At 40.4% G+C, this 24,346-nt stretch overlaps 1 protein-coding gene across 1 annotated transcript in view; it reads left to right on the top strand.

The window, feature by feature from the left end:
• The window catches only part of SCFD2 (sec1 family domain containing 2), a 148,299-nt gene that overhangs the window by 45,302 nt on the left and 78,651 nt on the right, over positions 1-24,346 (top strand). Inside the window, exon 5 of the mRNA XM_081926560.1 lies at positions 3,224-3,473. Coding sequence (XP_081782686.1) covers positions 3,224-3,473 — 250 coding nt within the window. The remainder of the gene's footprint in view (positions 1-3,223; positions 3,474-24,346) is intronic.

The raw sequence follows: 24,346 nt of genomic DNA, 5'->3' as shown, positions 1-24,346 counted from the left end.
AAAAGGGAAAGAGCTTTTGTTGCACTGATTTCTACAAAGTAGTTGGACAGTACTGGATAGTGCGGTCTAATCTGATGGAGGTCTTGTTGTCTCTACTTAACTGGTGGGTATTTGGGTACCTGTTTTAAGAGGGAGAAAATACATATATGTATACGTGTCATAAATCAAGCTTAGTTTAGAAGTAACAGGTTAATGTTGTTCACTAAAACCTGTTTTCAAAACAGGGGTTAGAAAATAAAACCAACTTCACTTTTTAACTTTTCCTGATTGTTTCCCCCTGTTGCCTATCAAATACATGAAAAACCTGCCCTGTAAAGGACTGGAGGGGATCATCTGCTTCTGCCTAGCTTGTGTCTTCCTTTTCTGCCAACATGTATGCTACTAGTATGATACTGCAATAGAGTTTTCGGTTTCAGGGACATGTGGGACATTACGGGTACTACCATTAGTGCCTTCCGTCCTCATCTTTCTCAGAGATTGCTTGATTCATTTTCCAACCCCAATTATGCTCAATGTGTCATTTGGTCATAAGGAAAATTCCAGTAACAAAGCATGTTTGGTCACCTTCAACAGGTGGAAAAGTCCCATCCTAGAATTTCTAGTCCTGAAACATCTCCTAAATTTTGGCATAATACTAACAGTTCCCGTAGATACCTCAGTGATTTGCCGGTAGATTATACAAATAATTTGTCTTCACGAAAATTAGCAGAAAAGGGGGAGAATTCTGAAATAAAGAGTTAGGCAAGGAGGATGTTCTTATTTGTTCCAGATATGGGCTGGACAACTTATTGAGAGCAAATTTATTTGTCATACAACTGTCCAGGGACTGGAATGTTTGTTACGGCACAATCCAACTGCTTCATAGGTAAAGGTAAAGGGACCCCTGACCATTAGGTCCAGTCGTGACCGACTCTGGGGTTGCAGCGCTCATCTCGCTTTACTGGCTGAGGGAGCTGGCGTACAGCTTCCGGGTCATGTGGCCAGCATGACTAAGCCGCTTCTGGCGCACCAGAGCAGCACATGGAAATGCCGTTTACCTTCCCGCTGGAGCGGTACCTATTTATCTACTTGCACTTTGACGTGCTTTTGAACTGCTAGGTTGGCAGTTATTGTGCATGTGCAAGTTCATAGCAGATTTGATCAAGGGAAGGATACCTTCTGTATGAACTCTGTGTTTAATAATATAAGGTTCTACACAAGTATAAAGGTTTGGGCTTTTAAAAAATGATTATGGCATTGATTTTCCCTCAGTTCTTTAATACATGATGTTAGATTTATGTGTAACATCTTGCAAAATAAAACTGTTTTCTTACTTTGGGAAATACATTTTTTTCCTTATTCCCTCCAACCTGCCAAAACCCAAACTGGAGCAGTCAGCAAACTGACATCACCGCTTTTTCTTCAGGGATAGTAGATTATTTCTTCGTTCCAGGTTAATACAAAACAGACTAGCAAGAAGAGAGAAGAAGAGGAACCCCTCTCCTTTCATGCTTGCCTTTGTATCGTGCTAAAATAACCAAGTGACAATAAGTAAAGAAAGGTGGTAGAGAGTCATTTTGGCTGGACACACCTTGACTAGTGTGGCTGTTTTTATGGGGGTTTTCAGAAGCACAGAATTGACACTCGTTTTATTATTTTTACTAGACCCCTTGATGATAGACAAACAAGGCTAACCTGAGGCCAACATAACCAGCAGGAAATTTGGGTCACGGGTAGTTACATTTTTAAAACTTGTTGTTTTTTTCAGGGCTGTTCAATCAGTGTAATTGATTGATTTGTAACATCAGAGAGAGCTCCTAAATCATTTAGAGGTGCTGGTTAATGACAAGCTGCTATAGGATTTTGTTTGAGGCAAATTTCCAAGCTCTGTGGTGTCTGGATGTAGTCTGAAGAAGCTGGCTTGTTGCCTGTTTTCATATGTATCACTGTCCAGTTGTAATATAAAACACCATCTTTAGACATGTCAGGTATATAATTCTTATATCAATAGGAACAACAATGCAAAACAAGAGAGAGTCAGGCGGCAGACTGGTGCTGGGAAGTAGTAATTTGTTTTATGAAGAGTTCCCCACTGCTTTTGAACATTGTCTTTCCTCAGGGTCTTCATGTGTTTATTCTCATGCATAAAAAGTCAACTCTGCCAAAGAAAAAATTCTGGCAGTTTTTGACCTATGAGATTAATACCGCAATCCTGTACACCCTTACCTCTTGTTGAACTCAGTGAGGCCAACTTTTGAGAAGACATGCAAAGGATTGTGCTGTAAGGCACATGAAAACTCTGACCTATGGTTAAAATGTTTTCTACACTCGTCATAAAATTATTTTCCACTGCCAGCCTGACGCCTGCCTCTTCCAGTTATTTTTCTAAACGAAACAGATATTGTATGCTGATATTCATTATCATTATTTAATTTGTAATCTGTTCTACCTTTTATGCTTATGGCAGGCTGCACACTAGTTTTCAAAAGGCTCAAATAGTCAATGAAATAAAATATTTTTTTAGAATGTGTGGCTTATCTATTTTTTTTATATAAAAAAAGTTGGGTCCAGAATCAGTGACCACTATGTACTGAAGCAATTTCCTGCAGACCCACCAAGTGTCCTGTTTTCCAAGAAGGACAGTCCCGGATTTACATAAACTGCCCTGGTTTCTTATTTTATCCCAGAATGTCCCACTTTCCCTTAGGACATCCCTATTTTCAACAGAGAACTGTTGGAGGGTATTGAGCTATGCAACCCCCGAGCCAAGGAGATAAGTAACTATATACAGCCTTTAGAAGACATCTGAAGGCAACCCTGTAAAGGGAAGTTTTTTAAATGTTTAATATTTTATTATGAACCTAGAGTGGCTGGGACCACCCAATCAGATGGATGGGGTAGTGATAATAATAATAATAATAATAATAATAATAATAATAATAATAATAATAATAGGGTGTCCCTATTTTCATCAAAGAAACTTTGGAGGGTATGTTTCTGTGCCCCAAGAAAGTCTGTCACTTTCATAAAATCCCACACTGAAACAGATCCAGGCAACTATAAAGTCACTTTGAGGGGAAGGGCAATAACTCATGGTAAACATCACAGAGAAATTTGATTCACTTCTCATTTAAAGATGAACCTACCTAAGTTGTACTTTGTGAAACAATATGTGAACCACAATGCAGCCATCCTTCAAATTCTTACAATGTGGTTGTTCCCCCAACCCCCTTTCTATTTGCAGAATATTGGGGAGTCAGCATTACCTACTGTACTGAACCAATTGTTGCCTATCATCAAGTCTCATAAGAACAGGACAGATGATGATTATACCCCCGAAGACTTCCTTGTATTGCTGGTGTATATTTACTCCATAGTTGGGGAACTCAAAACTGGAAAAGAGTTGGATGAAGCTGAAAGAGAAGTGAAAGAGGCTCTCGTCCAGTCTCTCTGTGACGAGCCTGAACTGTCTTTCCTATTGCAGAAAATAACAGGTAAGTGTAGATTCCCTTCCTTGTTCAAGGAGCAGGCCTGTTCGGACACAGTTTAAGCTATAGACTTCCATCAATTAAGAATAGATTAATTATTCCGAGGCTTTCAGGGTGCTGCTAATACCTGCTGCTTGCTTTAACTATTTATTTATAAAATACATTGCACACACATTTATTGAAGAGAATGAAATCCTATCCTAGCAAATTAAGTGCAATTCTATATGCATCTGTTGAGAAGTAAGCCTCATTGAGTTCCATGGGACTTACTGCTAGGTAATTGCATGTAGAATTGCAGACTAAACAATGTTGTATGTCCAGGGCTTTAAAGATGTATGGCATAGTAAATGATTTTCTGTGCTGGGCTAAAGTAGTGAGGAGTGTAGAGTTGAGATTGCCTAGCTGTAATTCATGCAAAGCTTGAAGGAAGGGGTGTTGCTTTGTAGTCAAATGTTTCTGGGCTGGGGAAAGTGTCCTCTGCTCTCTCAACTTTTCAGAAGTGCTGCAAAAAGGCCAGTGCGCCAGTTTAGAAGGTATTGCCAGAACTCCTGAATTGGCTCCATGATGTTGCCTACGGGCCAAATCTAATTGGCTACACGGCCTTGTGATATCTTCAACATTCGTCAGGTGATCCCCAATTAGTTGGGGTAATTCTTTTTTAGGAGAAAATGGTTTTAAAAGTAATGGCACTAAAGCAACTGTTGCCCTATCAGTGTCCAAAATCTGAACAGGCATGAAAAGAGAATTGGGAAATAATTTTAGTGCACTAAGTAAACTACTTTGTTGAGAAAGCGTTTATGTGTTTACATGTTGTGAAGCAGTAGAGATAACTAGGCTTTTTTTAAAAAAAAACCACAGAAAAATTATATTTTTAACCACTCCCAATGATGTTGCTCACAATGATGTGACTATCCTTATCTCCTCAAACAAGGTTGCACAGTCAGGTAGGTACTAAACTACAAAAGTGTATCAAGGGGTCTTCCTTCTCCACTGCAATGTGTGGACTCTGTGTTGGATAAAAGATTTTAATTCCACATTACCAAGGCCTCCACGTCTATCCACTTAGGTCAACATCTGTGATTCAGTTTCATTTGATGGGAGGTTAATATAGTTGTTTGGGATACATCCTGTAACTATTAGTGTGGATTCTGTGGCTTAAAGGAAGCATTTGGTGTATGTGGATGAACTCAGTGATTTGCATCTAGCTGTTCTGGTGTAAGCAGAGGACATTTTGTAGTCATGCATGGGCTTCCCTGCATTTTTTCCATACCCCCATTCCTGATGAACCCCACATTCTCCGCTGCCTCCCCCCCCATGCCATGTCCCACACTGTTCTGGAGGGTCATCTATCCACAACTTCTCAAAATGTCCACCAGCTCCTCATGGCTCTCTTGTGGAGGGGCATCCTTGGAAAGAGATAAAAGGAGTAGCTTTTCTGGAAGTCACAGAGCTGCAGCAGAAAGGCGGAGGTAAAAAGAAGAAGAAGCTCATTTTCAATCAGAAGTCCACTCACAGCCGTTAGGTTCAACCCCAAGGATTAAAGACGCCTGCTTCTTGGGAGAAAAGCAATGACAAGCCTAGACAGCATCTTAAAAAGCAGAGACATCACCTTGCCAACAAAGGTCCATATAGTTAAAGCTATGGTTTTCCCAGTAGTGATGTATGGAAGTGAGAGCTGGACCATAAAGAAAGCTGATCGCCGAAGAATTGATGCTTTTGAATTATGGTGCTGGAGGAGACTCTTGAGAGTCCCATGGACTGCAAGAAGATCAAACCTCTCCATTCTGAAGGAAATCAGCCCTGAGTGCTCACGGGAAGGACAGATCATGAAGCTGAGGCTCCAATACTTTGGCCACCTCATGAGAAGAGAAGACTCCCTGGAAAAGACCCTGATGTTGGGAAAGATGGAGGGCACAAGGAGAAGGGGATGGCAGAGGACGAGATGGTTGGACAGTGTTTTCGAAGCTACCAGCATGAGTTTGACCAAACTGCGGGAGGCAGTGGAAGACAGGAGTGCCTGGCGTGCTGTGGTCCATGGGGTCACGAAGAGTTGGACAAGACTAAACGACTAAACAACAACAACAAGAACAAGCCATATTGGAGATGCACCCAAGCATATGCTGAAAGTTACTACTGAATTTTAGAAATTGTTACAACTGTTTTATGTTCTTAAATTTGGCTGCATTTCTCTCTAATAAAGCAGTTCCACTCCCTTTTGATCATTGTACTTAATGCCGGCTTTGGAAATTCAAAAAGCATCTTCAGTAAACCACTGCTTTGTGCACTTGGATCTATCTTCTCTGGCACTGCAAATAGTAACATTTCTAAAATGAACATTGAATGTTTTATTGAATGTGAATATTGGCTAACCAAAAGGAAAACACCCATTAGGCTCTTGTCCGTGTGTTTTGCTGTTATTGGGAGGACTTGTGTGAGGCCTATAGATGCCATTAGCACACACTTCACTTGGTTTAATTACTAACAGAGTAATGGTTGGTGTGTGTTTTAATCTATTAAACTCTACAGCTTGACTTGGCTCCTGTGATCAACTGGGGTTGGTAGGGATTATAAGGGTGCCAGAGCAGGTTGGGCCCTGGAGCAAACATCTGTGCAACTGTTTCAAGTGTTGTGATAGTTATTGCAGAAACTGGCCTACAGTCTGAATCACATGAACATGTATGGAGTGCTATTGAAGGTGCGCTGACTTTGAACAGATCTATACCTATTAGATGCTATCCAAAGGCTCATGTGGGAATTCCTTGCCGATGACCACAGTGCCTGCAGGCAGGCAGTCAAGTTGTGTATCCATAGCAGTGACCAGAGGAGGAATTGACCCCTGGGGGGAGCACAGAGAGAAGAAATGCCATGGTGAATCTGCAGCAGCACAACTGTATACCTTCATCTGCCCCAGCTGCAACAAAACATGTCTCTCCCACATTGGTCACTCCTCCATTGTCTTCCAAGACAGACGAATGCCAACCAACCTAACTGACATAGACAGTAGGGTTCAGGTTATTTTTGTTTATTGCTTTCAGACCTTGAAATTCCAATTCTGAGGTCTCAGAAGAGCCAGCGTGGTGTAGTGGTTAAGAGTGGTGGACCGGGTTCATGTCTCCGCTCCTCCACATGCAGCTGCTGGGTGACCTTGGGCCAGTCACACTTCTCTGAAGTCTCTCAGCCCCACACACCTCACAGAGTGTTTGTTGTGGGGGAGGAAGGGAAAGGAGATTGTTAGCCGCTTTGAGACTCCGTAAGGGGAGTGAAAGGCAGGATATCAAGTCCAAATTCTTCTTCTTCTAGAAAGTAAGCTTATGACTGCTAGAGTGGCCATAGCAAACTTGCATAGTCAAGTCCCCTGTGGCGACCATCAACAGAGAAGCAGAGTGCTAATAATGTAAGACCTTTGAGGAAATTCAGAGCCCATTGTACATAGGTGTCTTTAGCAATGCTAGCACATTCTTCCTCTATCCCTTTTGTAGCTAAAGTCAGATATGTTCAGCATGTTATTTTTTAAAAACAAAAACAAAAAACTAACCTTTGTCTATGTACTGAAAATATTTTCTTTAACTCTTATTGGATAATGTTATTACAAGAAAGCTTTGAGAGATTTTTTCACACCACCCAAGAAAAAAATTAGGAAAGGCCCAAATTAACATTTTTGCATCCCAACATGATTTGTGTGTGTACTTGTATTAGGACTGGAGATTTTAACTGAGATGATTAAAGAACATGTGGCAAATAGCACAAATAGGTTACTGTTCAGTTTTTCCATTGTGTGGATAACTCATTTGTAACAATTTGCAAATCCTGCCAGGCATAGACTAGTACAGCATCCAATACAGCTGTTTATGTGGAAGTACAAAATAAACAACTGTTGCAGAACATAATGCAGATGGAAAAAAATATGGTGTGCGTGCAAACAAAAGCACAGCCACGCTGCATAAGATTTCTGGCACATTCAACAAAATATTGTTTCTTCTATTGTGGCTGCATTGGAGACTCCAGAGAAAATGTGAGACATTACTTTCCCCCTTGCCATTCATTTCTACACAGCTGATGTACATAGATAGCCAACCGCATTGGCTAACGTTAATAAATAGCTGTATCAGTCTCGAACATCCATGGCAATTGCTAGAACGTGAGTGAGAGTGAGGGGGAGGGAAGAGAAAAGGACAATTCCGTAGAGTTTTCTTGCAAATGAACCAGATGTACTCTCAATAAATACTTGGTTCTTCCTTTACATCTGTATAGGATAAAGCAAAATCTATATTATGTGCATACTATCGCATATGACAAATGTGTGTTTACATAGAACTAGAAGCCTCTACCAGTAGCAGTGAAAGAGACAGTGGAGTTGGACACTGGTTCACATATTTATTAACATTGTACAAACACATTAGAAGTAATAATATATCTGCATTTTTTGTTGTGAGAAAGATTGAATATCTGGAAACGGATGGCATTTGAAGAATCTTTTAAAAATAAGAATCCTAGAAAGGTGCTTAGGGATACAGCTATTAATGATAAATTAACATGTGCCATTAAGGTAAGATGGGGAATATGCAGGAGAAATGATTTTGAGGAGATATAGAGGGGGTGTTTGTAGAATTTGTATTGCTAAAACAGAAAGGGGTCAAACCATCGCATGAGGTGTTGAAATTTTGGGAGCTTGGACAGTTACGACGGAATGGTCTCGGTGGTGGGGTGCACATTTTTATTTTTATTTATTTATGATTACAGTGGCACCTCAGGTTAAGTACTTAATTCGTTCTGGAGGTCCGTTCTTAACCTGAAACTGTTCTTAACCTGAAGCACCACTTTAGCTAATGGGGCCTCCTGCTGCCGCCATGCCGCTGGAGCACGATTTCTGTTCTCATCTTGAGGTAAAGTTCTTAACACGAGGTAATATTTCTGGGTTAGCAGAGTCTGTAACCTGAAGCGTATTTAACCTGAAGTGTATGTAAACCAAGGTACCACTGTACTATTTTGTCAAAATAAAATTTAAAAAAGGGAGAAAGTTGCTTACATTTTCACCCTAATCCACCCAGAGGCATTTAGGTCTTTGGAAGTAGGCTTCCTCACACATATTTCCAACCAGTGGAGGAATTGTGCATGCAGTTTCTGATATTGCAAAGGCCCCTGTAGCAGCTGAGGCTGTGCTCATGTAGTTCTCGTCACAGAATTAGCCAAAGTTATGGTTATCCAGATTTCAATCCCTCTCTGCTCTCTCCAAGCAGATGATTGGCATTTTGGGGAATGATATGCCAGGGACTCCTTGCATGCAGCTCCAGTTGTAATGTCAAATACATATATAAAAGATATGACTATCATAATAAGTTGTCTTTAATCTGAATTTCTCAGTATGTTCTAAAATAATAAAAGTGACAGGATGATAAATACCTCTTCTTGTTGGCATCACTCTAAAATATTACATACCACATAGTTTCATTTGCTCGTAGTTGTTTGTTTATAGCGAGCTATTCAAATGCAATGGATACTTGAATGTAACCGTTCAGGGCTTTCTAGTGACTAATTTGTAACAGCTTTATATTCTTCATCACTGTTTCCAGCAGAAATCGAGAGCAAAGGTTTAGGCCAAGCACTGTAGTAAACTGTAATGGCAAACAGTCTTCTTTGGTTAAAAGATTTCTTTTGGCAGCTATAAAAGAAAATAGGATCTTAAAAGTAGAGCTTGAAATGTGTAATTTACATTTATTTTGAAACACCTGTCCACAGCTGAACACAATTTTAAAACAATGCCAAAATGCGAATTTGAGCTCACTTTATCCCCATCAGCTGTGACTCTGGGGTAACTCTAGAACCTAGGCCCATAGCTGAGGTGAGACAATGCCACGGGTCCTAGACTTAATGGATTCCAGCTGGCTACTGTCTCCTGATGAGAGGGTGAAAAGCACAAGTGAAAGGTGAAATTCCAGACTAGCTGAACCAGTCTAGAACCAAATGGCTCCCCTTTCCAATATGATACCATACAGAAATAACAGCGCTAAAGGGTTGGGATTAATTTCAACTCTATTAAAAAGGGGATGGACAAAAATCTTGAGTACCAAGAACAATTAGGCTTAGACAAACTCCACTGATAAGGCAGCCTATTTCACCTATTTAAAAGTCCTGTTTCCCTCCAGCTCCAATTCTCTATCACCTCCTATGGCTGCTATCTTCAAACAAAAAATATGCCTCTAGTTCTCTTTTGAGCACAACCTGCACCCAGGAGGAGATTGCATTAAAAAAGGCTACATTGGCATGCCGCAAAGGTATTCATATGCGTGTGTGTGTGTGTGTGTGTGTGTTTGTGTGGGTGTGTGTAGAATTTTTCAACTTTTCAACCATAATGTACTCATTACAAAACCTTCAAGAAAACCCTTAGATCAGAGATCCTTTATAATGTGCTGTGAAGGTCAATACATGTTGAATTAAAAGCTAAACCATCCATACAAAAGATGAGGATCTGATACGTCTAGATCGTATTTTAATGTTAAGGAAAACATTGTGCTCAAGACTAATTTGGGTCACATTATGGTGAGCGGAGAGTTGACATATGCAATTTCTTTTTCCTATTGCAAAAGCGAGTCTACTTCTAAAATCTAAATAAATGAGGTGAAAGCTGGTAGGGGGAACGACATGTTGCTGGGGGGCATCAAGACTTTGAAATATTAGTACAGCTAATAGAAGTAAATACAAGTAAATCAGAACAGAACTGGGTTTCTTTGAGTGCAATCCTAGGCATACTTATCTAGAAGTAAAAATACAACATGCAACCCTATTGAACTCAGTGGAGCTTAATTTTGAGCTAACTGTGTGCATGATATCCTATTTGCATAGGATTAACCGGCATATCTCTTTTTTAAATTTTATTTCTAAGAAATATAATTTTGCAGCAGAATCACATGCATGTTTACACAGCGGTAAGTTCAAAAGGGCTTACACTCACAACTATGTTTAGGATTGTAACCTTGGATCCCAATTGTATGCCCACTTGCCTAACAGTAAGCTGCACTGATCACAGTAGGGCTTACTTTTGAGTAAACATGGTTAGGTATAAGCTGATAAATTTCTTTGGCCTCTGTTACACCCTAAGCTGGGATGCGGGTGGCGCTGTGGGTTGAACCACAGAGCCTAGGACTTGCCGATCAGAAGGTCGGCGATTCGAATCCCTGCAATGGGGTGAGCTCCCCTTGCTTGGTCCCTGCTCCTGCCAACCTAGCAGTTCAAAAGCACATCAAAGTGCAAATAGATAAATAGGTACCGCTCTGGCGGGAAGGTAAATGGCATTTCCGTGCACTGCTTTGGTTCGCCAGAAGTGACTTAGTCATGCTAGCCACATGACCCGGAAGCTGTACGCTGGCTCCCTCAGGCAATAAAGCGAGATGAGCACCGCAACCCCAGAGTCAGCCACGACTGGACCTAATACCCTTTACCATTTACCTTTACACTCTAAGCTAGCACACACAAAAAGAAACTGTGTGTGATTAGAAAACTTGCCATAATGCACCCTGAGCCCTCAGGATAAAGCGAAGAACCTAAATATAAGTGCTGTGTTTTAGGAAATAGTTTAAATGCTAAAACTGGGAATTGACATCTGATTCTTTAGCTGTGTACTAAGACTTGGTTTTTCTTGATACAGATTTGGTCTGTGTTTAATGGCAAGAATACCTACAGACTATAGGCTATTTCATAGATAGCAAATATTATTTGGGTCTCATAGGCTCAATATAAATCCTAGTAAGTACAGTTGGCATCCATCTGTCTTGAGAGACAATGGAGTGTGCCTTCAGGGGTGAAGTCAAACTGTTGCATTAGCAGCACGGAAGTGACTTCCCTGTAGTGCAGGCCCTGGCAGCGTGCATGGAGGTCTTGGGCTGCCCAGACGACCGGCCTTGCTGATGTTGTCCAAAGGGAAGTAGAGCAATACATATGGCATTATAACAAAATGTAGACAGTCCAATTTTAAGATCAAGTCAGTATAAAACATAGGGCCATTATTATTTTTTAAATGTGTGATCTTGAGTCATGGCTTTTAAACTAGATAAATATACATCAGCTCCTATTTTAGTATGGTATTCAAAATGGAATTTAGATCATAATTCCTATAAAAGCTCAACTTTTTATTATGCTTTCAGGTGTCCCTGTTTACTCCTCTCTTCAGCACCTGGTCTGAGCAGACCCTAAACTGGTTGGCAGTTTTCACAGAGGTGTCCGTAACATGTCTGTCTGCCCCCCTTATTTAAAACACAAGATATATGCTTTTAGCTTTGCTGGCCCCTCAACTCCTGCCAATTTAACAAGTCAGCCAACTGGAGCAGGAAACTGATATGTCGAAATATCCATTAGCTATTTACATTTCTCAAAATACATAAGCAGACAGGCATTTAGAGGTCGCCTAAAAACTAAGTTTAAGTAAACTTTTTAATTAGTCAATAAGCTGTGTTTAAAATTAATCTGCATGCTTTTTAGGAGGAATCCCACTTTTCCCTCCCCCGCCTCACCTTTTCTTTTCCATACATGTGGCTTCTTTGGAAAGATCCCAGAGAACACTGTTCACACATATTTAAAACAGGAGCATTCTTTTCTGCCTACTTACTTTGTGAAACTGTGTGTCCTTCAGAAAAATGAGATGCTACAACGGGACGTGGGTAGCGTTGCGGGTTAAACCACAGAGCCTAGGACTTGCTGATAAGAAGGTCAGCGGTTCAAATCCCTGCGACGGGGTGAGCTCCCGTTGCTCGGTCCCTGCTCCTGCCAACCTAGCAGTTCGAAAGCACGACAAAGTGCAAGTAGATAAATAGGTACCATTCTGGCGGGAAGGTAAACAGCGTTTCTGTGCGCTGCTCTGGTTCGCCATAAGCAGCTTAGTCATGCTGGTCACATGACCCGGAAGCTGTATGCCGGCTCCCTTGGCCAATAAAGCAAGATGAGCGCCGCAACCCCAGAGTTGGCCACGACTGGACCTAATGGTCAGGGGTCCCTTTACCTTTACTACTACAACAACAACACCACCCTTTTTTTGGGTCTTGCCTAGCATGCAGTTTCACATTTTGTAGCATTTGTAAATGTGCTTATAGAAGGTATTACCTTTCAGTATTTTCTGCTAAGAATGCCAATATGGTATGCTGTTCAGTAAGCTGCTTGAACTGTTGGTTTTCTTCTTGTTTATAACAATAGGTTTGAAGAGCTGGAAATTTTAAATATCCACATTGAGTGCCTAAATAATCATCTCCTGGAACAATTCCGTTCCTGATTTTTCCAAGTTTTTTTCTGGCTAGGAATCCACAACTCCTAGACACCATGACATCATACTAATAACGGCAAAACCACCACCCCCTTCCAATTGTAACTGGACAACTATGGTTCTGTTTTTTCCTGGAAGTAGTATGATGCCTTCAGTAGTTGTCCTGGGTATAATTTAGATCCTTTCAGGTTTTATGGAATCCAGATTCCAGCACCCACTCCCGCCTCCCAGATTGCATATCATACAGGTTTTTATGTAGAAATTAGGGGCTGAAATGTAGGTTTTCTGTTGAAAGCAGATGTGCAGGGACTTAAAACATAAGAAACCACAAGTGTTCCATTGTTGCTATGGAATATGTGGAGCCAAACTGTCTTATGATTTAGCAACACTTTTTATTGCTGAAGCTCGTTGGGACTTGGTTTTTCAACAGAGAAATCGCATGTATGAAATTAATGGTTCATAAACCATAAACCATTCATAATCCATGATTGTGGAATTTGGGAACAAGTATCATGGCAGAATGCTTCCCCCTCCCTTTGCATGCTGGATTTGATGCAAACATCATGACTTGAATTAAAGCAGAGTTCCCCATTAACATCTGAACTGGGGAACTCCAGTTTAACGTTGGTTAACAAACCAAGGAAATAAGTCAGAATATGATCCCCTGTTATTCACATGAATAGGGATTTATTAAATAGGACGCTTGTGACCCTGATCTGATTAGGTAAAAGATTAAAGTCCTATCCTTCCATTATTAATGTTCATCTACTTGCTTTAGGGTACTTCTAGAACATGGGTAGGCAAACTAAGGCCCAGGGGCCGGATCTGCCCCAATTACCTTCTAAATCTGGCCCGCGGACGGTCCAGGAATCAGCGTGTTTTTACATGAGTAGAATGTGTTCTTTTATTTAAAATGCATCTCTGGATTATTTGTAGGGCATAGGAATTGATTCCCCCCCCCAAAAAAAATATAGTCCAGCCCCCCACAAGGTCTGAGGGACAGTGGACCAGCCTCCTGCTGAAAAGGGTTTCTGACCCCTGTTTTAGAAGAATTAATGACCAGTCATATCAGAGGATCATTTGTTATGGTTTCAGGAAACTATTTGAGTTACTTTGCCACCAACCTTCATATTGTCCCTTCAGTTACATAGAAAGGGGGTGCCTGCCCTAGTTTGACCTACCATAATTGAGTCAATTGCATTCTACCATTATAAAACCTGGACATTCTAAATCCAGAAGGATTCTTCCAGTTTGTGAAACTTTGCCCTGAAGATTTATAGTGTGTGTGTGTGTGTGTGTGTGTGTGTGTGTGTGTGTGTGAATGAGAGGTCAGAGCAAGAAAGATACAGAGGGAGTGAGGAGAGGGGGAGAGGCTGAGAGAGGTGGCCTATACAGCAACAGTGCCCCCTCATTTGGTTAGGCTAGACACCAACCATGACTAGATAAATTTCAGAAACATCTGGAAATATCTGGGTGATTTCTCTCCTTTGGCCAGAGGTGAGTAGCGGTGCTTAACCTAAAACTCTACCTAAATGTGTCTCAGGTCACAAGTTGAGGATCTGCTGCAAGTTTAACAAGCAGCATAGGATAGTCACAGTACTTTAGTTCTCTTTTTAGATTTTAGTTTTGTGACTCGAGAGTTTGTAGGGCTTTTCCTCCCAATGAGTATTTTTTTGCTCTTTTATACTCTTATAAATGCTATCCCAGAATAAATGCCCTTCATTCTGAAGAGTAACCAGATTTTGATTTGTAAGTAAGACAATTCTTAATTCTCTAAGGCAATGACCATGGCAGCTAAGTAAATATAAAAGCTGAGTTTCTCTCTGTCCTGCCTTGGTCTGGTAGCAGTCAGATCTTAAGGAGAAGCTGAGGTCAAGAACAATGACTAAGTCCATTGATGGGTATAGTCCAAGAGCAGCTTTGTGAGTCGAAGCTGAAGTCAACACAGCAGAGCAATTCAAAGGTTGGCAGAATGCAATAGCAAGTATTAGCAGGGCTCTAGAGGTCAGTCAGGGTGGAAATGTGTTGATGCAGCTACTAACATTCTACAATGGAGGAATTATGTAGCCTGGTCACAGAGGCTGGATCACATCAAAGAAGTATTTCAGCTTAAAGTGTTGTAAATTTAAACAGGGAAAATGGGAAGAGAAAAATGGCACTCCACATCGCCATCCGGTGGCACAATGTTATATACAACACATATAAATCTCTTTTTCTTTACCAGTCTAGCTGAGTCCCCCGACCCTGCTACAACTGGTTAACTCAGCCTGCAAGGTTCCCTGGTCTCAAGGAGTCCCCTTTCTCACAAGGAGCCTGGTTCTTGCAGCCCTTCAAGTGTGCACTCCACTGATGGGTAGCTGTCATTGCCTGTACCTTCTGACACCAGTGTTTCCTGGTGCTAGGCGATAGTTCAACAACCCCCTCCGATGCCTCAGTCAAAAGAGCTGGCCCAATTAGGAACTCTGTCCACTCTGAATCCTCTGTTGCAGATGGGCCTGCCAGTGCTTATCTGGAAATGCTGGAAGTGTGTGGGGCAGCACTAGAGTCAGGAGGCCCCATAAGACCTTTGGACTTTCTATTATTGGGGTCCTCATTGGAGGAGGAGGTTAGGCTTGGGTCAGGCCTACTCTCATTAAAAATGACAATAACACATTCTTGCCCAGTATTGAATTTACTCATGTGCCAATGTCCCAGTCATCCAATGAATTAAGCTACAGATTTTCCTGAAGCGGGGAAAATCTCGAGAATATATGGGCCCTTTCAGTCTGATGTGTTTAATGTTTTTATTTTTGGCAGGTGTGTTTTGCAAAATGTCATAAGGCGGTAATGCTCCCTGTAAACTTTTGCAGGCGTAAATAGTCTTGGAAGTAGAATCACGTATAACTTCCCTGATACTATCATGAGCACAAATCATCTTGAATGCAAAATAAAAAGGATGTCTGGAGGTGCCCTATCTTTTTCTAACATGATTCACAATATTCTGTACCTGTGTCCTAGAATCCTGTGTGTTTGCTGGAACCTTTAGTACTGCAAATCTTCCATGATTATTCCATAATGATTTTTTAAGGTTTATTGTCCTGAAATGAAAGCGTGTTTCATTGATCTGGCTCCTCATTCTTGTAACTCCCATAGTTTTAACACCAAGCATGTTTTATGGAGGATTTGGTTTATTGTCAAATGAAGCAGAAATATCCTGCTTTTTTCATACATACATAGCTGCATCTGCTGTATTCTTTCCAATTATCGTCTTGGGACCTTTTGAAATGATATATATTTGTGTATTAATAATTGAGAAAGAACAGTCTGAACCTGTTTTGTCTTAGCACTTCTGAGTGTAAGTTAGACCATTCTTTTGACTTAATAGCCTGTTGCGTGATGTGTTGAGACTGTCAATTCGGCATAACTGCTGATGTCATTCCAGTTGTTAAGTTTATTGAGTCAGTTATTCCAAGGTAAATTGGGTCCAACGAAAGCATGAATATACATAGTCTCCTGATTAATTTGAGGTTAGAGTTATTAAGAAGTTATTTGACCATAAATGATTATATAAGCAAGTCCTTATATAAGTAGCTGCTAGAATTGTCTCCAAGGAGGCTATTTGCCATGAAATTAGTTGCTTCTGAGTAATACAGTGAAGGGCACAGACTGCAGTTGTATTTAGCCTGCTGTTAACAGTTACTGCTAGACCCTACTGAACCTACATGCATTTCCTGCTGTTCTAGTGAGCTCCTGCAATCTGAGATTTGTACGAGTGTGGCTGTGTGACACCACATATTATCTGGATTGTAATGTTGGTTTAATATCTTTCCCTCTGTCAAAAAGTTGTACTTGAGTAATCTAGCATTCCTTTTCAATCTCAAGGTCATGGATTCAAGACCCACCCTGGGCAAGAGATTCCTGCATTTCAGAGGGTTGGATTAGATGATCCTTTTGGTTCCTTCCAACTCTGCAATTCTATGATCTATGAAAAAAACACGATTGCTGTTTTTAATTACCACTGGTAGTATCTAGGAATGTGCTAGCTGAACACTTGTTTAAAATAGGAATCAGAGATACTTTTTCTATGTATGTATGTAAAATTATCTCTTTTAATTGAGGTTTAATATACAAATGCAGCAAATAATTTGTTAAGGTTGTATTGTGATGAAGGTGGTATTGTACTTTCAGGATAGAGAACCATAACTCAGAAGTTTCAGTACAGACCAGATGAAAACACTGAGTGAGGTTTCTACAGTCGGACCTTGGTTTACAAACTTAATCAGTTCCGGAAGTCCGTCCTTAAACCAAAGTGTTCTTAAACCAAGGCGTGCTTTCGCATAGCCGTGGTGACTCAATGTACACTCAACAGGAAGTGGAACATGTTCTGCTTCCAAGTTGAAGTTCACAAACCAAAACACTTGCTTCCGGGTTTGCAGAATTCTTAATCCAAGTTTGTTCATAATCTAAGCTGTTCTTAAAACCACGGTACCACTGTATTTACTTCTTAGATTGGTTTTGGATGGCTCTTGCATCCCTTCAAGAAGGTTTAAATCTTCAATGTATCAAAGTAGAAAGTTAAGCTGAAGGATCTGGGGTTTTGTTTTTTGTTTTGCTCTCGTTTGCCTGACTTTTAAGGAAGGACTGATCAAAGTAAAGCAAATGCATATAATGCAAATGTGGAGCTTGATTATCAGCCTGCTTTATCAAAGAAGATGGTTCTCTTTTTTTTGCTTGGGAGTATTAGAGGTCTGGATCCAATTATTCTCTGAATTTCTGCATAATATTGCAAAGTTCATTCTGAGTAATTATTGGGGGGAACTTTTTTTTAAAAAAAACCAAACAAAAATCAAACCAAATATTCTTTCTCATGTTGTTTTTTAAGTTAGCAAAGCTTTTCAAAATGTGGAGGTACTACATATCTGCAAATTGTTACACTATTTGAAATGTTTCCACCTCTAACAGAAATCCAATTCACATTAATATGGGGCAGTTAAAAAGAGCAAAGATCCTTTTATTGCCTCTGTTTCAACAGAGGCAATACTAGCCAAGTACCATGGCTCAATGAAGTTGTAATGTTCCTTATCTTCTAGACATGGCTACATTTGCGCTTGAAACATTAGCCATAGTTGGGAGGTTGGAAACATTAATCCCTTGCCAGGCTTAATGACTGGAAAGTCTTGTTTTTGAGTCTTGTAGATTCCATAAAAGTTATGTTTATGACAATACAACCTTCTGATAAATTAAGACATATGTCTTTTAAAATTCCATTTTAAGATAATGACCATTGTCAGTAAATTTTTAGAAATATTTTTATGGTCTATATATTTCCAGAATGATTTGTATAAATTTGCTTAGTTTTGTAGTGAGAAATGGATCTAACTTTTCAAAATATTCTTTTATTGCAAATCGTGTTTTTCATCAGTGAGCAGTTTTTTTTTTAATGTGAGCAGTTTTTAAAGTGTATATTAACATTTCTGTTTATAAAATATTTCAAGCAAGACGCTTTTTCATCTTGATTCATTATATGAAGTACATTTTATTTCCCATATTTTAAATTATGGGGGGTGTAGCATATCTCAGTGTTTTACATTTTGAGAAAATGGCTGGGATGCAAGATTTTTTTTACATTGTTGAGGACTAAGTTGCAGGCCTTTTTAGCATGACAGGGTTAGAGCCAGTTAAAGCTAATCCAGATGCACTTCTCCTGTTATAATCCATTGCTGTCTACTCTAATAAAGATTTGGCCCTTGTGTTAAAAAAGATATACCTGGGCCACAGTCCAGAATTTATACATACCCAGTTTGATTTATTTTCTTTGCACAGATGCTATATCATAAACTTCTTTAAAGCTCCCATTAAGATTCCAACATGGGTTGCCAATGGAAGCTGCTATTCAAAGAGTGAATGTAAAAAGTATTGCTGGGCATGCAGAGTTTTATTATTATTATTATTATAATCCTGGAACAAAAATGGGAAATCCCGATACCATACAGTGTCTCATTTCTGGTAAGTGCTTCCAAAATGATGAGCTCCAGAAGCTGAATTTCCAGGCTGCCATGATGGCTGAATTGAAAAAATGTAACCTGTGCACCTAAGAAGGGCAGATTTCCAGGTCAACAGATGGCTCCTAATTTAAAATATTCTATTAGAGTATGCCATCGCTTAAATGGCGGTGGTGGTGAGCTTTGGAATAGGAAAATTCCACCATAAATGTCATTGGTTTGGGGAAGTTGAGGCAACACAATACATGGCGTAAATTAAGGAAAATTCTTCAGTGCTATTTTTCTAGAAAGGTTTTCCAGAACTCGCCATGAATGCCTTCCTCTTTTTCTTAGAATGGCAATGGCGCACACCTGAGAGGTGCCAGAACTGAGTTCCAGCAAGTTCTCACTGAAAAAAAAGCCCTGAAGTTACTCTAATAAGTTAAAGGGGAACAGTTGGAATTAAACTGCAGAATACTTACTAAAACAGCTGAAGACCTTGACTGTCCAAGTACCTTTGGAATGTATCATATTTATACAATTGCTACCTGGAGATTTGCGTGGGGGGTGGGAAGAGGACAATGAGACTTTCCCCCATCCATGAGGTCAATGTAATATATGACCCATATCTATATGAGCGTACAGCTGTATTACCTCAGTTGTATGTTACATGGTGTACCCAGGGGAGAGAACTGTATAGCCAGCCCCACTGCCCACCACACGTGAAAGATTTGGGGGCAGCAGTTTTGTGTTCAGGCCTTGAAAGGAATGTCAATAGAGCAATAGCATCCTTCCTCTGAGTCTTATTTGTGAAATGTTAACTCTTCTCCAAATCGTACATTTACATACAGTGGTACCTCGGGTTAAGAACGTAATTCGTCCTGGAGGTCCGTTCTTAACCTGAAACTGTTCTTAACCTGAGGTACCACTTTAGCTAATGGGGCCTCACACTGCTGCCGTGCCACCGGAGCACGATTTCTGTTCTCATCCTGAAGCAAAGTTCTTAACCCGAGGTACTATTTCTGGATTAGTGGAGTCTGTAACCTGAAGCGTCTGTAACCCGAGGTACTACTGTACTTCACAAAAATGCCTTAGAAGTTACCCTGCACCATTTTATTGCTGCAAACAAAAACTGTAAGCGTAATAATGCAACTCTTTTTAAAAATATGTATCTAATTACTACCATATAAGATTTTTGACTGACTCACTCTTTAAAATCAAAGTTTATTCTGACTTTAAACACGTGAAAGTGTCAGCATTTTAAATGTTGAACAAAATGTATTGGCTGACATATAAGTGAGCGCTGCCTAGGCAGCCTGTGATATAAACCAGAGATGGGGATTGTGGCTTGAGAGGAATCCTTTTGAACTGTCTGTTGATGAAATATGAACTCCTTATCATGGTTACGTCACCACCATTAATAGGACATCTTTTACCGATGTCTCATAATTAGTAGTTTCAGATTTTCGCCTTACTGTGTGCTTATTTAGATGTTAACGTGTTGTAAAATCAGTACTGGTATACTAAGGCTTTGATCCTAAGCACATTTCTTAGGAAGTAAGTTCCATTCACTTTGATAGGCTTTACTAACTTCTATGGCTTAGAGATTGCTAGCGTGACATCTGAATTAAGACCAGGGCTTTTTGGCAGCCAGAACTTGCTGAAACCTGGTTCTGGCACCGCTCAGGTAGGCGCCACTTCTATTCTAAGAGAACAAGGGAGATGTTCATGGTGAGATGTTCGTCTTTTCCTAGAAAAACAGCGCTGATTAGGACTCTGCTGCAAGCATCGGATTTGAGTTTGAACTCTTTAACACTGTCAGAATAGCACCCCTACGAATTAAAGCCCAATTTTCCATAATGGTTGGTTTCAAAAAGTGGTGTCTAATATAACTTACCAATAATAGTAAAACATTTTATTTTGTTTTTCTTTCTGTTTATTGTCTTGGGACTGGCCCTTCTTCTATTAAATGCACTTAATGATTTCAAAGGTGTAAGTTGGCTGTATTATTTCAAATGTAGGTTTAGCCATGGTTTGTCAGCTAGATTAGTACTATAGCCTTTGCGCTTATTTTTGTACGTTAGGTTTTTCCCTCCTGCTAGCATGGTTTAGCCACAATTCCTCCACGTGGTTAAGCTGCTTTTAAACCTTATCAAAGTCAATGGGAGTTTAGTAGTGTAATGTACCGTAGCTCTTACATCCTATGCAGCATGGATGCTGACTTCCTGAGTGGAAGGAAGATTATGAAAGGGGACTTTCACATCCCTTCCTTTCCCTTGCACTGCTCCTCTTGGGAAGTCCAGAATCCTCCTGAATTGTGTGGGATGGGGCGAAGTGGTTTGCAGTGGAATTTCCCCCACCCTTCACCCTATCATCCTCCTGCACCTATCATACACTAGTCAGGAAATTCCTCCAACCCTCCAGGGAGGCTTTTTAATGGTCACAAACTGCTAGAGTGGGATAATGGTTGTGTGAAAGCCCCCTTCTGCGAGCTTCCTTCCATTACAGTTGCAGGCAGTAAAATCTAAGTGTGCACCAAGTGGAGCACTCAGTATTTGCTCCAAGTAGACATGCAATTTACAGCAATCCTTCCCCGCCCTCTGCAAGAGTGCTTTGACTTATTGGTGGACATATGCAAGCAAAAATAACCTTAAAGCTGTAATTCTATGCACGTTCGGTAGAAAGTAAATCCAGCGGAATTTATTGGGAGTTGCTTCTGAGCTAATCAGGTATAGGTGTGGGCTGTAAATCTGATTTAACTGGACACTTCATTCTGTTAGTAGAAATTTCATCGTTTTGAATAGTTCAATAAGACTTTCCCATAATATATTTCTTCCCTTGTCTGAAGATTGAACAGTAGTTTATTTTCTCTGTCCAAGAAAGCTAGGGAGGTGGGGTGTATGTGGGGGTCAGCATCCTGCAGCACAGTTTAATTCAGCTTCAGTTTTCATAATTGTTGCCTGAGTGGCAAGTTTATTATACTGTGGGTGTCCCTATCTAAAATAAACGTTCTGACCGTTGATTCATTTTTCTGAAAAATAGATAATAAGCAACACCGAGAATGTCTAGGCTCCTTCCCATTTTCTCTGGAATCGCCATAAAAATGCCTCCTCACACGACACAAAGGAAAAGATGACAATAACTAAAGACTATATTTTCCACTGTAATAGATTTTTCCCACATGTAGAAAATAAAGCTATGCTGCTTTGTATGTTGTTTTTTTTAAAGAAACAACTCTGCCATGATGCTTCTGTCTTGTAATTTCTGCTGTTCATTTATACTGAAAGCCTTTTTTTTAAAAAAAAAAATTAGAATATTTGGCATAAAAATGGTCACCTTACAAAACTAATTTTCATTTTCCTTCTGTATAGTCATAATTTCTGTTAGGGTTCTTCCTGTTTCTCAAAGTGGATTATTGACTGCTGTTGTTATGTTTGTTGCGTTGCTTTTCAAATAATGCTGTATAACTGAGACAAACATTATTATTCTTCGGTGATCACTCATAGCTGAGTAAGAATGTCTTCCATAAACACGGGTTTAAAAGTGAGTCTGTAAGTGGCTGTGGAGGCCAATTCTGGATCCACACGTCCTTCCACAGTGGGGACATACGTTTCCAGGCAGGAGCTAATCATGGTGAGGGTTTGCCAAGCATATCTTCCTCTTAGCCTATTTCTCCCTTTCATCCTGAGTTTGAGTGTCTTCAAAACCCATTACACCTTTGGTAAAGGCTGTTGTCCAATTGGAGCATTCGCAGGCCAGTGTTTCCCAGTTGTTAGTGTTTACAGTGGTACCTCGGGTTACATACGCTTCAGGTTATATACGTTTAGGTTACAGACTCCGCTAACCCAGAAATAGTACCTTGGGTTAAGAACTTTTCTTCAGGATGAGAACAGAAATTGTGCTCCGGCAGCGCAGCGACAGCAGCAGGCCCCATTAGCTAAAGTAGTGCTTCAGGTTAAGAACAGTTTCAGGTTAAGTACAGACCTCCGGAACGAATTAAGTACTTAACCCGAGGTACCACTGTATACTACATTTTTTTAGATTTGCCTTGACAGAGTCTTTGAACCTCTTTTGTTGACCACCAGCATTACGCTTACCATTTCGAAGTTCGGAATAGGGTAGTTGCTTTGGCAGATGATAATCAGGCATCTGCACAACATGACCGGTTCAACGAAGTTGATGTTGAAGAATCATTGCTTCAACACTGGTGATCTTTGCTTCTTCCAGTACAGTGATATTAGTTCGCCTGTCTTCCCAAGTGATGTGTAAATTTTTTCAGAGACACCTTTGATGGAATCTTTTGGGGAGTTGGAGATGGCGTTTATAAGTGGTCCATGTTTCACAAGCAAACATTATAGCACATGTTACTGTAGTCTTTGAGGGGAATGGCTGTAGCTAGGTGGTTGGGCCCATGCTTTGCATGTAAACGTTTCAGGTTCAATCTCTGGAATCTGAAGTCAGGCCTTGAAGAGCCTCCTGCCTCTCACCTTGCCGACCTGCTGCTCTTCAGTACCTGAATCTTGGGTTGCCAATGTGAACTTCTTCCTTAGCACTTGCCACAGCTCCCTCCCCTTCCTTTTCCATTTTTAAGTGAAAAGGTATTTTGGGCAACTGGGGGCACTTTGTAGCAAAGTACTGGCCTCTGGCATAGTATTCATTTTCCGTGTGGGTCTAGAGGCATTCGTAGGAAATGAAGGTGATGGCAGAAGCCTTGCCTACCAAACTCCTCAGCCCATCTCCAACTAACTAGATACCTCGGCCACTGTGGAGCACTTGTAAGCATAAGCTGGGAGTGGCCTCCTACAAGAATTTTACCATTAAGCACCTGAGGTTATGGTATGAGCACATCAGCACTGTCACCCTCCACTGCTGTTCACAGTCACCAAACACAAGTTGGAGGGTTATTGTTTGGTTCCTTGCACATTTTAAAGCTCTGAGTGTTAGGCCCTTCCTTGCCCCCTGATTTCCCAACTTGCTGGGCATTTTCTCTTTGCCAAGGCTCTTCTGCCTTCTTACACACTTTAGGGTCTGAGCAAAATGGTCAAAGCCCTTCTAACTGTCTGCCATCTTTGTGACATTCAAGAAGATAACATATCCTCCAACATTTCTCCGATGAAAATAGGGACATCCCCTTCCATAATGATAATTTTACTATTTATACCCCACACAGCTTACTGAGTTGTCCCAGCCACTCTGGGCAGCTTCCAACATATATAAAAACATAATGAAACATTTTTTAAAAAATTCCCTATACAGAATTGCCTTCAGATAATTACATACCCTCAAACATTTCTCCAATGAAAATAGGGATATTCTAAGGAAAAGTGGGACATTCTGGGATCAAATCAGAAACCAGGATGGCTTCTCTAAATTGGGGACATCACTGGAAAATAGGAACACTTGAAGGGTCTGAGCCAATAATTACCAGAGACTTCATCACTGCCACAAAAACCCTGCTTGGGAGTGAATATATAGACCACCATAGCCAAACATCAAATTTATCTCTGTTTCAGTTGGTTCTCCTGAAGAATTCAAGCAATTCTAATTTGTGAAAGCAGCAGACTTGTCACAGCCCACTTTTATTGGTCCCCTTTGCTGATGCAATCATCTGATGAGTTACATATTTTCTTTGGCCTTAACGATGGAATTGAGCTACTGAAATCAAAAGGAAT

This window comes from Podarcis melisellensis (assembly GCF_964234715.1).
Source record: "Podarcis melisellensis genome assembly, chromosome: 9".
NCBI classification, from domain to species: domain Eukaryota; kingdom Metazoa; phylum Chordata; class Lepidosauria; order Squamata; family Lacertidae; genus Podarcis; species Podarcis melisellensis.
This window is presented reverse-complemented; position numbering and strand designations above follow the sequence as displayed.